General features: G+C 37.6%; 1 protein-coding gene across 1 annotated transcript in view; it reads left to right on the forward strand.

The window, feature by feature from the left end:
• The window catches only part of RYR2 (ryanodine receptor 2 (cardiac)), a 592,347-nt gene that overhangs the window by 139,002 nt on the left and 439,077 nt on the right, over nt 1-14,268 (forward strand). The window contains exons 8-10 of the mRNA XM_011935762.1: nt 2,919-2,993; nt 7,710-7,788; nt 10,649-10,761. Coding sequence (XP_011791152.1) covers nt 2,919-2,993; nt 7,710-7,788; nt 10,649-10,761 — 267 coding nt within the window. The remainder of the gene's footprint in view (nt 1-2,918; nt 2,994-7,709; nt 7,789-10,648; nt 10,762-14,268) is intronic.

Raw genomic sequence — 14,268 nt, forward strand, 5'->3', positions numbered from 1 at the left:
CACTTATAGACATTTATATATATGTAAATAATATATATATAAATGAAACCTGTAAACCTCTTTAGTCACACACACACACACACACACACACACACACTATACATATATATATATATATATATATAAATGAAATGTGTAGGCAAAGCTTTACGGTAAAGGAGCACTTTTCTGGTTAACTTCAAGGCCTTGTCCTTCACTTAAAAAAATTTTGTTTTGACGAGCGTGGCTGTCAAGTGTTATTAAAGGTCTTGTGGATTTTACAGCTTTGGAACTTCAATCTGGTATGAAAATGTGAGCTTCTATCAAAGTAATTCAAACCAGACAAAGTAAATAAAATTGTTCTTGGCCACAATAAATCAAATGCATTATAGAAAAATTAAGTGCTATCTAAAGAGAGCCTCATTCTCTGAAGGAGTATAGTTTTTCAAAGTAGATTTTTCCCTTTTCTTCTCAGTTATGTGAAAAAAGTGGTTTTTTGTTGTTTTTGTTGTTTTTGTTTGTGTTTTTGAGACAGAATCTTGCTCTGTCACCCAGGCTGGAGTGCAGTGGTGCGACCTCAGCTCACTGCAACCTCTGCCTCCCGGGTTCAAGCCATTCTCCTGTCTCAGCCTCCTGAGAGTAGCTGGGATTGCAGGTGCCCGCCACCATGCCCAGCTAATTTTTGTACTTTTGTATTTTAGTTTCACCATGTTGACCAGGCTGGTCTTGAACTCCTGACCTCATGTGATCCACCTGTCTTGGCCTCCGAAAGTGCTGGGATTACAGGCGTGAGCCACTGCGTCTGGACCCCGAAAAAAGTGGTTTTTTTTTGTTTGTTTTCAGCAATTTTTCTTATTTTAATACCTTTTAATATCTGTTTTTAGAATAGTTCTGAGTTTTTTCAAGCAAAACATAAAGTTATTTTAAGAAATTATATGGAACAACAAGAATGTGATATATGTTTAGTAAAAAGGTTGTAATAATATTGGATATTGAAGCATCTTTCTGTACTTCTTAAGGCATAGGTCAGTATCATCACTCTTATTCTGAAAATTTTTAAAGACCTCCTTTTCCTGCAAAAAGAAGTACAGATTTCTCGTCATAATATTCTATACTTTCCATGGTCTTTCCCTGATCTGATTTTATAATTCCTGTGACGTTTTCCTGTGCAACCCAACACTGAAATTCCATGATTGCTTCCTCCTTCTTACACACCTTATGATTGTATACCATGACCCCTGTATACATACTCCTTACTCAGCCGGTAGTGGGCCTCCCCATATCCAGCTTTTCATTTGACACCTCTGCTGAGGACTTACCATGGCCTGACCTCACACTCAAAGCTGGAGGTGAAATGATCATCAGGACAGTGTCATTGTCCTTAAGGAGTTTTCAGTCTGATCCAGGGGAGGAGGGTTCTTGGGTAGAGTGTAAGGTCAATGTACAGGTGTATACCTAGGGCTGCAGGAGGGTGGGGAGAGTGACTAGCTTTGAGGAAACTGGATGAGGCTTCATAGAGGAGGTAGTCTTTAATCTGAGTTCTAAAAAGTAGAGGGCGAAAAAATCTGAGTATAAATGGGCCTGTGCAGTTCAAACCTGTGTCATTCAAGAGTCACATGTACATAAAATATGTAAAAGTTTCATTCCATTTTATAAAAACTTTATTAAATTATCAAATCAATACATATATATTCTATACAGATTGGAAGTTACAGAAGAAAAATCCTCCAGTTACACTAAGAGGAAAAAACTATTGGAGGCTTTCTTATTAAAAAGGCTTTATACGACAGAGAAGACTAGAGGGAGAGGGAAAGTTGTATTTCGAGACAGGGCCACATGAAAGCAGTATGGCATACTCAGGGAAGGGAAAGTGAGTATGTTTGGACACAGGGTGATTGAAGGTGAGACTAGAGATGAGTGAGACAAAGTCTCTCTGTACTTCTCAAAGTGGTCTCTGGACCAACAGCATCAGCATCACCTGGAAAATTATTGAAATGAAACGTCTCTGTATCTACCCCAGACCTACTGAATCAAAATCCCAGTGGTAAGGGCCAGGAATCTGTGTTTTTACAAGCTCTCCAATTTAAGAAGCACTCTTCTGTTTCATGGAAAGGGATTGATTGGACTCTTTCCTGTAAGGAGTTGGGAGGAATGAGAAGTTTTTAAGCCTGGAGGCGTTATGATCATTTTTGTGTTTTAGGAAGACTTATTCATTGAATCAACATTTATTTATTTATTTATTGAGATGGAGTCTTGCTCTGTTGCCCAGGCTGGAGTGCAGTGGTGAAATCTCAGCTTACTGCAACCTCCGCCTCCCGGGTTCAAGCAATTATCCTGCCTCAGCCTCCCGAGTAGCTGAGATTACAGGCTTGCGCCACCATGCCTGGCTAATTTTTGTATTTTTAATAGAGACAGGGTTTTGCCATGTTGGCCGGGTTGGTCTCAAACTCCTGACCTCAGGTGATCCGCCCGCCTCAGCCTCCCAAAGTGCTGGAATTACAGGCGTGAGCCACCGTGCCTGGCCTGAATCAACATTTATTTAGTGCTTCTTGTATGTCCGGCGTGCAGGTAGGCACCTGGAATGCAATGGTGATGAAGGTACCATGGTTCCCACCCAATGGAAACCATAATCTAATGGGAAACAGATGATAATTAAGTACATTATGAATAAATAACTATAAATTATGATAATTATTTACTGATACCAAGTTTATTATTCAAGAACTAGATAAAATGCTAACCCCATAATAGAGGTTACATGAACTTTATTCCAATGTACACATTATTTCAACAGCACTTTGCTTGTCTGCAAGAGTTCTTAATGCATTCTTTCCTACTAACGTTCCTTTAAGAACAAGAGAGTATTTTATCAACTTGTGGGTTAAGTTACCCTTTTGTGTTTTTCTCTCTTGTTCTCCTTTTTTCTCTTCTCTCTAAAGACTGCTCAAGGTGGTGGTCATCGAACACTCCTCTACGGACATGCCATATTGCTGCGCCATTCCTACAGTGGCATGGTGAGTACGTGTTTTATTTCATCTCCCTGTGGTCATGCTGATCCATTTGGGGGTATACGGTCAGAAAATGCTGGTAGCATCATTTCTGCAATGGTATCAATGAGCTTGGGTGTATGTGTTCTTTAATATCTTTGTACCCTTGTTAGTTTCTCATGTAAAAGACGAAAGTCAGCTCAGATGACTTTTAAGGTCCTTCAGTTCTATCATTATATGATTACCATGTTTAGTATCTTACTTTTGATAGAGTAGTTTTAGGAGGAGAGAGGTGTGAGAGTCAAATAAGAGATATTTCTTTTCAGATTTTGTTTTAAAGAGTTCATTCATTAGAGAAATACAGTATCTTTATTGAAAGATCAGATTTAAGAAAATCTACCTGTGAGCTCCAGTATGAATTGTACTCACCAACTTCTTTTTCTTCTTCACCAGGTTTCTCTTTTTCCACATCTGCTCCTCCTTTCACCCAGTTATTCATTAGGCTTCTCTTGGGCACAGTTTTCTCATTCTCTGCCTCGTGTATATATGCACAAATATATGTGTGTATATGTAGATATGTATATATGTAAATGTTTTAAAAGTATATTTTATAAATTAATGTATTCTTTAGATATTACATATACAGCTGATCTTTGAACAACACAGGAGTTAGGGTGCCAATCTCCTGCACAGTAGAAAATCACATATAACTTTTGACTCCCTCAAAAGATAACTATTAATATCCTACTGTTGACCAGAAGCCTTACCGATACCAGCTAACATGTATTTTGTATACGTATTATATGCTGTATTGTAATAAAGTAAGCTAGAGAAAAGAAACTATTAAGTATATCAAAAGAAAAATAGATTTTCTATACATTAACTGGAAATGGATCATCATAAAGACTTTCATTCTTATTGTCTTCGTGTCAAATAGGCTAAGGAGGAGGAAGAGGAGGAATTGGTTTTGCTGTCTCAGGAATGGTAGAGCGGGGAAGAACATCTTAGTAAGTGGGCCTGGGCAGTTCAAACCTGTGTTGTTCAAGGGTCAACTGTACATAAAATATATTAAAAAATATGCAAAAGTTTCATTCCATTCTTTTTTTTTTGAGATGGAGTCTTGCTCTGTCACCCAGGCTGGAGTGCAGTGGCGTGATCTCAGCTCACCGCAAGCTCCGCCTCCCAGGTTCATGCCATTCTCCTGCCTCAGCCTCCAGAGTAGCTGGGACTACAGGTGTCCACCACCACGCTCAGCTAATTTTTTTTTGTATTTTTTTAGTAGAGACAGGGTTTCACTGTGTTAGCCAGGGTGGTCTCGATCTCCTGACCTCGTGATCTGCCCATGTCGGCCTCCCAGAGTGCTGGGATTACAAACGTGAGCCACCACGCCTGGCCTCATTCCATTCTTAGAAGAGCTTTATTAAATTATAAAAGCAATACATAGTCTATATGATTTGAAAGTTGCAGAAGAAAAATTCTGATGACACTAATAGGAAAAAACTGTTGGAGGCTTTTAAAAAGAGTTTGAATCTCTTCTGTCCTTAAGAGTTTTTTTTTTTTTTTAACATAATTGAGATCTTACTACATTACCAAATTTATATCCTTTTGTTTTTTGAGATAGGGTCTTGCTGTCACCCAGGCTGAGGTACAGTGGTATGATCATGGCTAACTGTAGCCTTGAACTCCTGGGCTCAAACGATTTTCTTGCTTCAGTCTCCTGAGTAGCTAGGACTACAGGCGCCTGCTGCCACACCTGGCTAATTTTTAAATTCTTGTAGAGATGAGAGTCTCACCATCTTGCCTAAGCTGGTCTTGAACTCCCAGGCTGAAACGATCCTCTCGCCTTGGCCTCCCAAAGTCCTGGGATTACAGGCATGAGCCACTGTGCCCGGCGTGACTTTTTTTTTCCTTTTCTTGTAACATAAGCATTTTCCATGTTGTTTAAATTGTCAATATAATTTTAGTGGCTACATGATAGTTCAATATCTAGAATATTATACAATATCTATAATAGTATACTTGATCATTCCTTTTAAAAAGTAGGTGATTCCCATATTATGTAAATTGTTCTAAAGCAGAAGACTAAGTATCAATACCACTATCCAACAAGCACACACAAATTTTCAATCTCAATCACGGATATTTATGTGATAACTTTATTTTAATTGTCTATTTAATGAAATTCAAAAGTATAGGATGAGAAGTATAGGAAATACATGGACGTGATTTTAATGATGATTTAATAATATCATTTCTTTTAATGTGTTATATCACATAAATAGGTCAGATAAGAAAACTCGTGATCATGTTAGCAAGTGCTGGAAAAGGTTGTTAATAAAACTCGATGCTCATTCTTAATAAGAACTAAACATTGATTATTTCCTCAGAGATAAAGATTATTAGTGTCAAATCAATAGGGAACATTGTAATTGTGAAATGCTGAAGCCATTTTTAAAATCAAATTAACTAAAATAAAAATAAGAATGTGTTTTATCTACCATTGCTGACTAACATTGTTCTGGAAATTTTGGCTGACATGTCAAGATATAAAATAACATAAAACAGTTTCATAAAGTGGTTGGATGTAAGAAAAATACGTAAAAACAATTTGTATAGAGCAATCACATATTAAAATTTTATGGAAAGAATTCCACATTCTATAGCAATCAAAACACATGAACTGCATGAAATAATAAATGTGAGGGTTTATTTTAAGACAACTACCCTCTATACATAATAGTTGCGTTAAGAGCCTGAACTTGGTTGTTAGATTTGGATTCAGTTTGCTACATGCTGGCTAGCCGGGGATATTTTGCATAATTAAGCCTATAATTACATCTGAAATTTTTATACATTCATTAAATAAATATTATTTGGCACCTACTATGTGCTAGGTACTGTTTTAGGTCCTGGATATAGTAGTGAATAAGACCAAGTTCTTGCTCTCTTTAATGAACACTTAGTGGGATAATCATTGTATCTACCTCAGAGTTACTGGAAACACTAAGGAGAAAGCATATGTTAATCATTACAGTGCCTAATACTGTACTGTTTTTGAAAAAACTACAAAAGACTTTAATAGGAATCACTTTATTTTTGTCTAGGAAGTCTGATTATTGCAAAGTTGTTAACTTTTTAGAAAATAAAGGCAGATGTTAAGCACAGTGTATATTTAAAGTCTATAAATGTAGGGGATTATCGTGGGCTGCCTGTCTTGAGGTCAGACTGACACGTCTGCTGTGGCTGAAAACAAGTTTAGGGACCCTTGAAGCCTCTTGACTATAACCTTGGGAGCCATTGCTTTTTAGTTAAGAGTCAGAATCAGAGTCTGCCTTTCACATCCCCATGACCCTGAATTCCACCTAACATACCAGCGTATCGGCCACTGATGGGTCCATCTGCCTTCTCACACTCACAGACACACACTTAGCTGGATAGGCCCTATACCATCATAAGAAATTTCTAGCCTTTGCATTAATTTTCCAGTGATTCGAAAGGGGGCTTGCTGGCAGCGCACTTGCTTGGTGATGGTAGTGTACTTTGAGATCCTACCACATTCATCTTTGTGTTTCTGTGCTTACAACACATTCATCTTTGTGTCTCTGTTCTTACATCACATTCATCTTTGTGTCTGTGTTCTTACAACACGTTGTGGCATGGAAGTTGGGGAGCAGTAGGCTTGAAAAATGATCCTAAACTTGATGTCCAAGAATATACAGTTAGGAACACCTGAGGGTAGGAAGAATAAGGAGATGACGGTGTTCAAGAGTGATTACTTCTGTGGAAAATGCACATGTATGGAGACACAATAAACCTCATTTTAGTGCAGTGACATGCTGTGCACCAAAATAAATTCTAGGTGGATTTCAAAAAGTTAAACATTTTTAAATGAAAACAAAGCTAGAAGATAAAAGAGAATAGTCTTCAAATTTGTTTGGGAGAAAGATTTCTAACTGTCAGATTACATTGTACTTTTGCAGATGATCATGAATATCACATGAAGTGAGAGATGTACAAATACATCCCCAGTTACTTGTCTTCCTGTACTGACAGAGAACATTCCCTTAGTCTTTTGTAAGGGAAAAAAGACTACAATTCCTTTAGGATATTGCCCCTAATGCATGCTGTTCTGCCTCACAGACATTTAAAAATCTGGGCTTTGTGCAGAAGCATCGAGATTTTCAGGAAAACACTAAGAACAGCAGGGATAGATGGATGCCAAATTACAGGTCAAAATAAGACTCTGCTGGTACAACTGTAAACCTTAATGATAGCCAGTCACTGTGGCTCATGCCTATAATCCCAGCACTTTGGGAGGTGGAGGTGGGAGATTGCTTGAGTTTAGGGGTTTGAGATCACCTTGGCAACATAGGGGGATCTCATCTCTGTGGAAAAAAAAAAAGTTAACTGGATGTGGTGGTGCACACCTGTGGTCCCAGCTACTTGGGAACCTGAGGTAGGAGGATCACTTGAGTCTAGGAGTTCAAGACCAGCCTGGGCAACACGGTGAAACCCCATCTCTACAAAAAAAGAAAATAATTAGCTGGGCATGGTGGCATGTCCCTGTAGTCCCAGCTACTCAGGAGGCTGAGGTGGGGTGATTGCTTGAGCCCAGGAGGTTGAGGCTGCAGTGAGCTGTGATCACACCACTGCACTTCCAGCCTGTGCAACAGAGCAACCTTGTCTCAGAAACAACAGACAAACAAAGCCTCTACTTACAACTACTGATTTTGTATTTTGCAGTATCTGTGCTGCCTGTCCACCTCCCGGTCTTCAACTGATAAGCTGGCTTTTGATGTTGGCTTGCAAGAGGACACCACAGGTGAGCACCTTGTGCTGCGGGAAGCTGGGTTCAGAGAGAGCCCTGACGGGATTGGATTGGAAGAGGCTGGAAAACACAATACATGGGATGAATGTTCTTATGAACGGGGTCAGGAAAAAATGTTCTAATGAAAGTTTTTCCTAGAAGGGGGAAGTGTGTATCATTCCTCTTGGTTATTCCCACATCATTAGTTGGATGTTCAAACTAGGCTTCAAACCTTATTCTCCTTGTAGGTTTGGATAGAAAATTAATATTTACTACATGATTTACTGGATGTTAACCATATTAGTGTGCACTAATTAGCTTGTGAAGTAATTCTACATATCTCTGTCATCTTAAAAATGTTTTTAAGTCTGAAAATATAGCATACTTGATGCCAGCATTCAAATAAAAAGGTCAAAAATGAAAGTCTCCTTCATTTCTCTGCACTCAGGGCATTCTTCTACATACCTGTCCAAACAGACGTGCATTTTCAGATTTGTGAAACAAAAATGTATATATTAACATTTTTATTTTTTTTGGCGAATCAAAATAGGAGAACACAAATTTGATGTTCTTCTCAATACTCTGAGGATTTTGCATTGACTTTATATACCCCTATAAAATTGGACTGTTTTGTCTTTTACAATGAGCATGCACCCCTGTGTAATTAAAATAAAGACCAAGTAGAAAAAAGAATGGAAGGAAATAGTTCAACTTTTATTAAGTTGTTCCTTTGAAGAGTGAGATCAAACTATCCTCTCACTCCACCTCCCCTCTTTAAAGTATTTCCCCATATTCACTAAATTTTTTTTACAAACAATGAGAAGGTAAAAATAAAGCTATGTTTATGAGCCTCATGCACATTTTAATAGACCAACACATCGTCTTGTACAAGAAATTCCAAGAACCCCCAGCACCAGAAAGACACATAAATATATTATTCTGATTTTGTTTTGTACAGACTCTATCATTCCCCTGTATTTTTGCTAGTTTTTTAGTTATTCTAATTAGTGTATTTCAGCACGCAGTTAAATGAGAAAGTTGTCGGTTCCCTCTTCATAAGAAGTAAAAGACACAGTCTAGAACTTGTTTTCATACATTGAGAAGATTATGTAATAGTCAAAACAAAACAAGTCAGTGTTTCTCCCTGCTTCCTGATTTCCTTACGCTACTCTCTTTTTATCCCATAGCTTCCTACTTCTTCTGAATTCCTCAGTTATTTATGGTATTTATCATTTATTGTCTGCCTGCCTTCATCAGAATTAAACTCACAAGGCAGATAATTTTTTCTTCCTTGTTTATTGATGTATCCCAGCCACTAAAGCAATGATTAGCCAATAGTGGGTACTCTATAAATGTTTGAGTGAATGAAAAACTACCTGCAACTGTAAAAATGTGAATTGGATGAATGAAGATAAAGAATTACGCCAGGTGAGATTCAGGTTAGTTTATGGTTTGTATAAGAAAAGCAAGTTAGACTATGGTTTATGTAAGAAAAAACACAGATTATATATTGACTGTGGGAATACTTACAAAATATTATTTGGTAATTCATTTATTCATTCATGCAAAATGAATTTGTAGTGAGTGCTTATAATAGGCTAGCAGGAGCTGGAGAAACCTCAGCGAACAAAACATAACAAGTCCAACTAATAGGAACTTACATTCTGGCCTTGAGGAATTAGTCAAGAAAAAAAAAGATTTATGGAAAAACCATAAAGTTGAGTGAAGGCAAAGAATGATAAATGATGACAGATTTCGTGAAAACACTACTCTCATTTTGGGATAGAAGTCGCCTTTAGGTTTTCAGAGGTATTATGAACAGAATGAAGAATGGCATGCTGACGCTTATAGGTTAGGTATTGGGAAGAAAGAGTGAAGAAGAGACATGTGGCTCATGAGGCGTATGCTTGACTTGTCCTAGAAGAAATTGTTTGGTTGATGTAAACCAAGATCTTTTATAATTCATTCTTCTACAGAAGGATTCTCTTACATGTTACCTTTAGATTAATAGAAAACACCACGGCTGGGCGTGGTGGCTCACGCCTGTAATCCCAGCACTTTGGGAGGCCGAAGGCGGGAGGATCACAAGGTCAGGAGTTCAAGACCAGCCTAACCAACATGGTGAAACCCCGTCTCTACTAAAAATACAAAAATTAGCCAGGCGTGGTGGCGGGTGCCTGTAGTCCCAGCTACTCAGGAGGCTGAGGCAGGAGAATCGCTTGAACCTGGGATGTGGAGGTTGCTGTGAGCTGAGATTGTGCCATTGCACTCCAGCCTAGGCGACAAAGCGAGACACTGTCTCAAAAAAAAAGAAAGAAAAAAAATGAAAACACCACATTTTAAAATAATAAAGTAAAAAGGGGACAGGATATTACAATCTTTAGATGACGATACTTTGCATCCTTTTTTTGAGTCAGCATCGAAAAATAAGTACTGAGAAAATTTTCAAACAATTGCTACAACACAATCATCACATCACAAAACCCCAAGTCCTTATGAAAATTGTCAAAAAACGAGATGATTTTATAGAAAGCAGTTGAACGATGTAATGACATGTGCATGTGTAAAGAATGAAATCAGATCAGTGTGAGTGGTGAATTTGGTCTTACATGAGTATAGATAAATATCCATTTAAAGCAATTCTTTGTGGAAGAAAAAGGCATCAGCCTTCCGTAAGTGTCACACCCAGTTTCTATGAAAAGAATCTTATTTTATCCTAAGCTAAGGCTTAATTCTTTCTCGTTTCCTGGTTGAAGAGATTAATTTGCATTAATTCCAGATTTCTGGAAGTTGTGTGTTTGGAATCATTGGCAAAGAAAATAGATTTTAACTAAAAGGAACTTTTTTTGTGTTTCACATATCCTTATCTCTGCAGGGGAGGCTTGTTGGTGGACCATACACCCTGCCTCTAAGCAGCGATCAGAAGGAGAAAAAGTACGAGTTGGAGATGACCTCATCTTAGTTAGCGTGTCCTCTGAAAGGTACTTGGTAAGTCTGGAAAGTAGGATCATGTATCTGGTGATATGCTAAATGACAAGTCAATAAAATGATCTCTTTAAGGTTTATATTGTAAATTGTCTACGACAATTGCTTATAACCATTCCTCTATCTCTATTAGATTAATTATAAGTAGCTTCCTAAATACAAGAAGAATGTGATGTAACTGGAAATACAGTGAGTGGAATATCAGGTTTTTTCAGGCAGGCTTCCCTCGTGACCTTGATATGCATGTTCATGGTATTGATAGTACCTTTTAATAAATTACTTTATTAATAGAATATAAATGCAGTCTAATCAGGAATTAAAAATTCCATGGTCTTTATTTTGCACCCGATGAAAAAGCTATATTAATGAGGTTGTGATTACCTCTTTTGATATTTATGAAAGCAAATTATTTTGTGAGGAACACTTGCCTTGTTAAGAAAGGAGAAATAGACAAGAAACAGTTTGAAGTCTATCATTGACATTGCATTGTTTCAAAGAGTAGGGGCTGGAAATGGGAGAATGAAGAAAGAAGTTTGTGTTTAATCATTAAATGTTGTATTAGTCTGTTTTCATGCTGATGATAAAGACTACCCAAGACTGGGCAATTTACAAAAGAAAAAGGTTTATTGGACTTACAGTCATGGCGGAAGGTGAAAGACGTCTCACGTGGCAGCAGACAAGAGACGAGAGCTTGTGTAGGGGAACTCCTCTTTTTAAAACTATTAGATCTCATGAGACTTATTCACTATCATGAGAACATGGGAAAGACTTGCCCTCCATTATTTAATTACCTCCCACTGGTAAGATTTGGGTGGGGACACAGCTAAACCATATCACATGCATTTTGAACTTTTGTGGTGAGGTCAATATGTATTTAATTTAACTTATTTAGGAAGTTGTAGTTTTGCCAGAGAATAGTCCAATACAGAAGTTTACAGTAGATTGAAATGAAGTAAGTTGAAATAAAGATGTGAAGGATGCTAGAGCAAAATATTCATTTTAAGGTTGAAAAGTGACTACATAAATATAAAATGGGGTGTTGTAAACTTTATATGAATATTGACGTGAAAAATCCCAGACATCACAGTGTGTGATGATTGAAACAAAAATCTGAAATAGGGCATGTGGCAATTTAGCAGATACTGGGTTATGGAAAGTGTTTTACCATGACCATATATCAAAATGTAGTTCATGTGTTACTGGTTTAGGATTAAGTAAGTAGTTGATACTCCCTTGTTCTATAAACATGAAGTAGGGTAAGTTTGGGGGCGTTGTAAGTCAGTTTTGGTTTACCAATACACTTGATTCCAGATTTGAAACATTTCTAGGAAGATTGGTTTTGTTTTGTTTCACTTGCCTTGTAGAAGAGGTAATGATGAAAACAAGAAAATGGTATAACAGTGTCTCGTGTAAATGACAGAAACTATTAAATTAAATGGAGTGTCTGATGTTGCATAGCTATTAGGGAGGCCTGGAGCATTTCTCTACTTTTGTCCCTTAACCAATGTAGATAGAAATAGACACCATGTGAATTTCTAAGACAATACAGGTGTGCAGATTGTAAAATAAGCACTTATTAAGCCCTTGCTATATGCATGTACTATGTATGTTAAGGTGATGTATTTTGATCAGATACACATTTTGAATTGCAGTTATACCTAGAAACCAATAGCAGTAGAAATAATTCATGCATACTTTTTAATATATAAATTATACACATATTCTATTTTGATTTCAACATAACTATGAATTTTTTCTTATTGTTGTTGTTGTTGTTGTACAATTTGTACTTCCGCTATGTATCAGAGTTTACTTGACAGGATGGCATCATTATGAACTGAAAAGCTGAAAATTCAGACCTCACAGGGCCAGGACTATTCTATCATCTATCTATCTCTTCTACAACTAACCACCTGAGAAAGTCATCTAGTTCTCTGAACTCTGGCTTTCTCATCTGTAAAAAATGAGGTTGATGCTAATAATAATACATAGTGCCAAGGTTATTGTGAGGAAGCAATGAGATAATGGATTTAAATATGGGCAGAATTAAAAAGCACTATACAAGTGAAAGTAATAATAACGATGATACATGAGATTTACCTCCTATGGAAGGAAATACACCTCATGATTAATTAAAATTTATGAGTGATTTCCAAGCTACATTTCATTTTATTTTTATTTTATTTTATTTTATTTATTTTTTGAGACAGGGTCTTGCCCTGTGGCCCAGGCTGGAGTACTGTGACGATCATAGCTCACTGAAGCCTCAACCTCCTATTCTTCCCAGTCAGCCTCCCAAGTGGCTGGAACTGTAGGCATGAGCCACACCTTGCCCAGCCTGTGCTACATAGCCAATTATTTATGTTCTCTTTCCTGGTAACCTTTTATATGGATTTACAAGAGAGCAGCCAACCAGGTTGTTAAAATTTCGCTTTCATTTGGTAATGAAGTCGTTGCTTTTATTGTTCATCTCTATGGACCTAGCATATGGCAGAAACAACAGGAGAGGCCAAGGACACATTACTCATGCTTTCTATCCTCAAATAATTAGTGGAGAAAACAAATCAAGCACATACAGAGCTGTATGAGGATATTGTAAGACAGTAAATACGCATTACAGTGTAGCTTGGAGATGCTGAGGGACATTCCTATGGGTATAGAGATGGTGAATTGCTATCTTATATTCCCACCGTGGTGGATTAGTAGCGAGTATATGAAGTACTATGGTGTGGATTCAAAGATTTATTTGGAGGACTCAGTGAAAAGGATCTAGAGAAATTGAAAGATCAAGAAGTGAGTTAGTGAAAGGACTTTGGGATAGGCAGAGGGAGTTGAAATAATCTGTAGAATAAACCTTGAGTAACTAAAGATGGACTGTGTGTGTGTGTGTGTGTGTGTGTGTATGTATACATATATATGTGTGTATATATAGGTATACACACATATGTATATTTGTTTATACATACAAAGTCTGGTGAGTATGAACCTGGGCTAATCATGTAACCTTTGGAAACCCTCAGTTCCTTCATCTGGAGTCTGGGAAATAATAAAGAACTTAATTCATAGGGGTGTTACGGGATTAAAGGCTGGAATCCAACAAGGCTCGTAGTTTTGTGAATGGCACATAAAAATTGTTTAGTAAGTTACTGTCACTATTTACTTGGGAGATTTGTGCCTTTTAAGAATAGTTAAAGAAGCTGGGCATGGTAGCTCATGCCTGTAATCCTAGCACTTTGGGAGGCCAAGGCGGGCGGGTTACTTTAGGCCAGGAGTTCAAGACCAGCATAGCCAAAATAGCAAGACCCTGTCTCTACTAAAAAAAAAAAAAAAATACAAAAATTAGGCCAGGCACTATGGCTCATGCCTGTGATCTCAGCACTTTGGGAGGCTGAGGTGGGTGGATCACCTGAGTTCAGGAGTTCAGGACCAGCCTGGCCAACATAGTGAAGCCCCGTCTCTACTAAAAATACAAAGATTAGCCAGGCGTAGTGGCAGGTGCCAGTAATCCCA

Source organism: Colobus angolensis, unplaced genomic scaffold (assembly GCF_000951035.1).
Source record: "Colobus angolensis palliatus isolate OR3802 unplaced genomic scaffold, Cang.pa_1.0 Scaffold148, whole genome shotgun sequence".
In the NCBI taxonomy this organism is placed as follows: Eukaryota; Metazoa; Chordata; class Mammalia; order Primates; family Cercopithecidae; genus Colobus; species Colobus angolensis.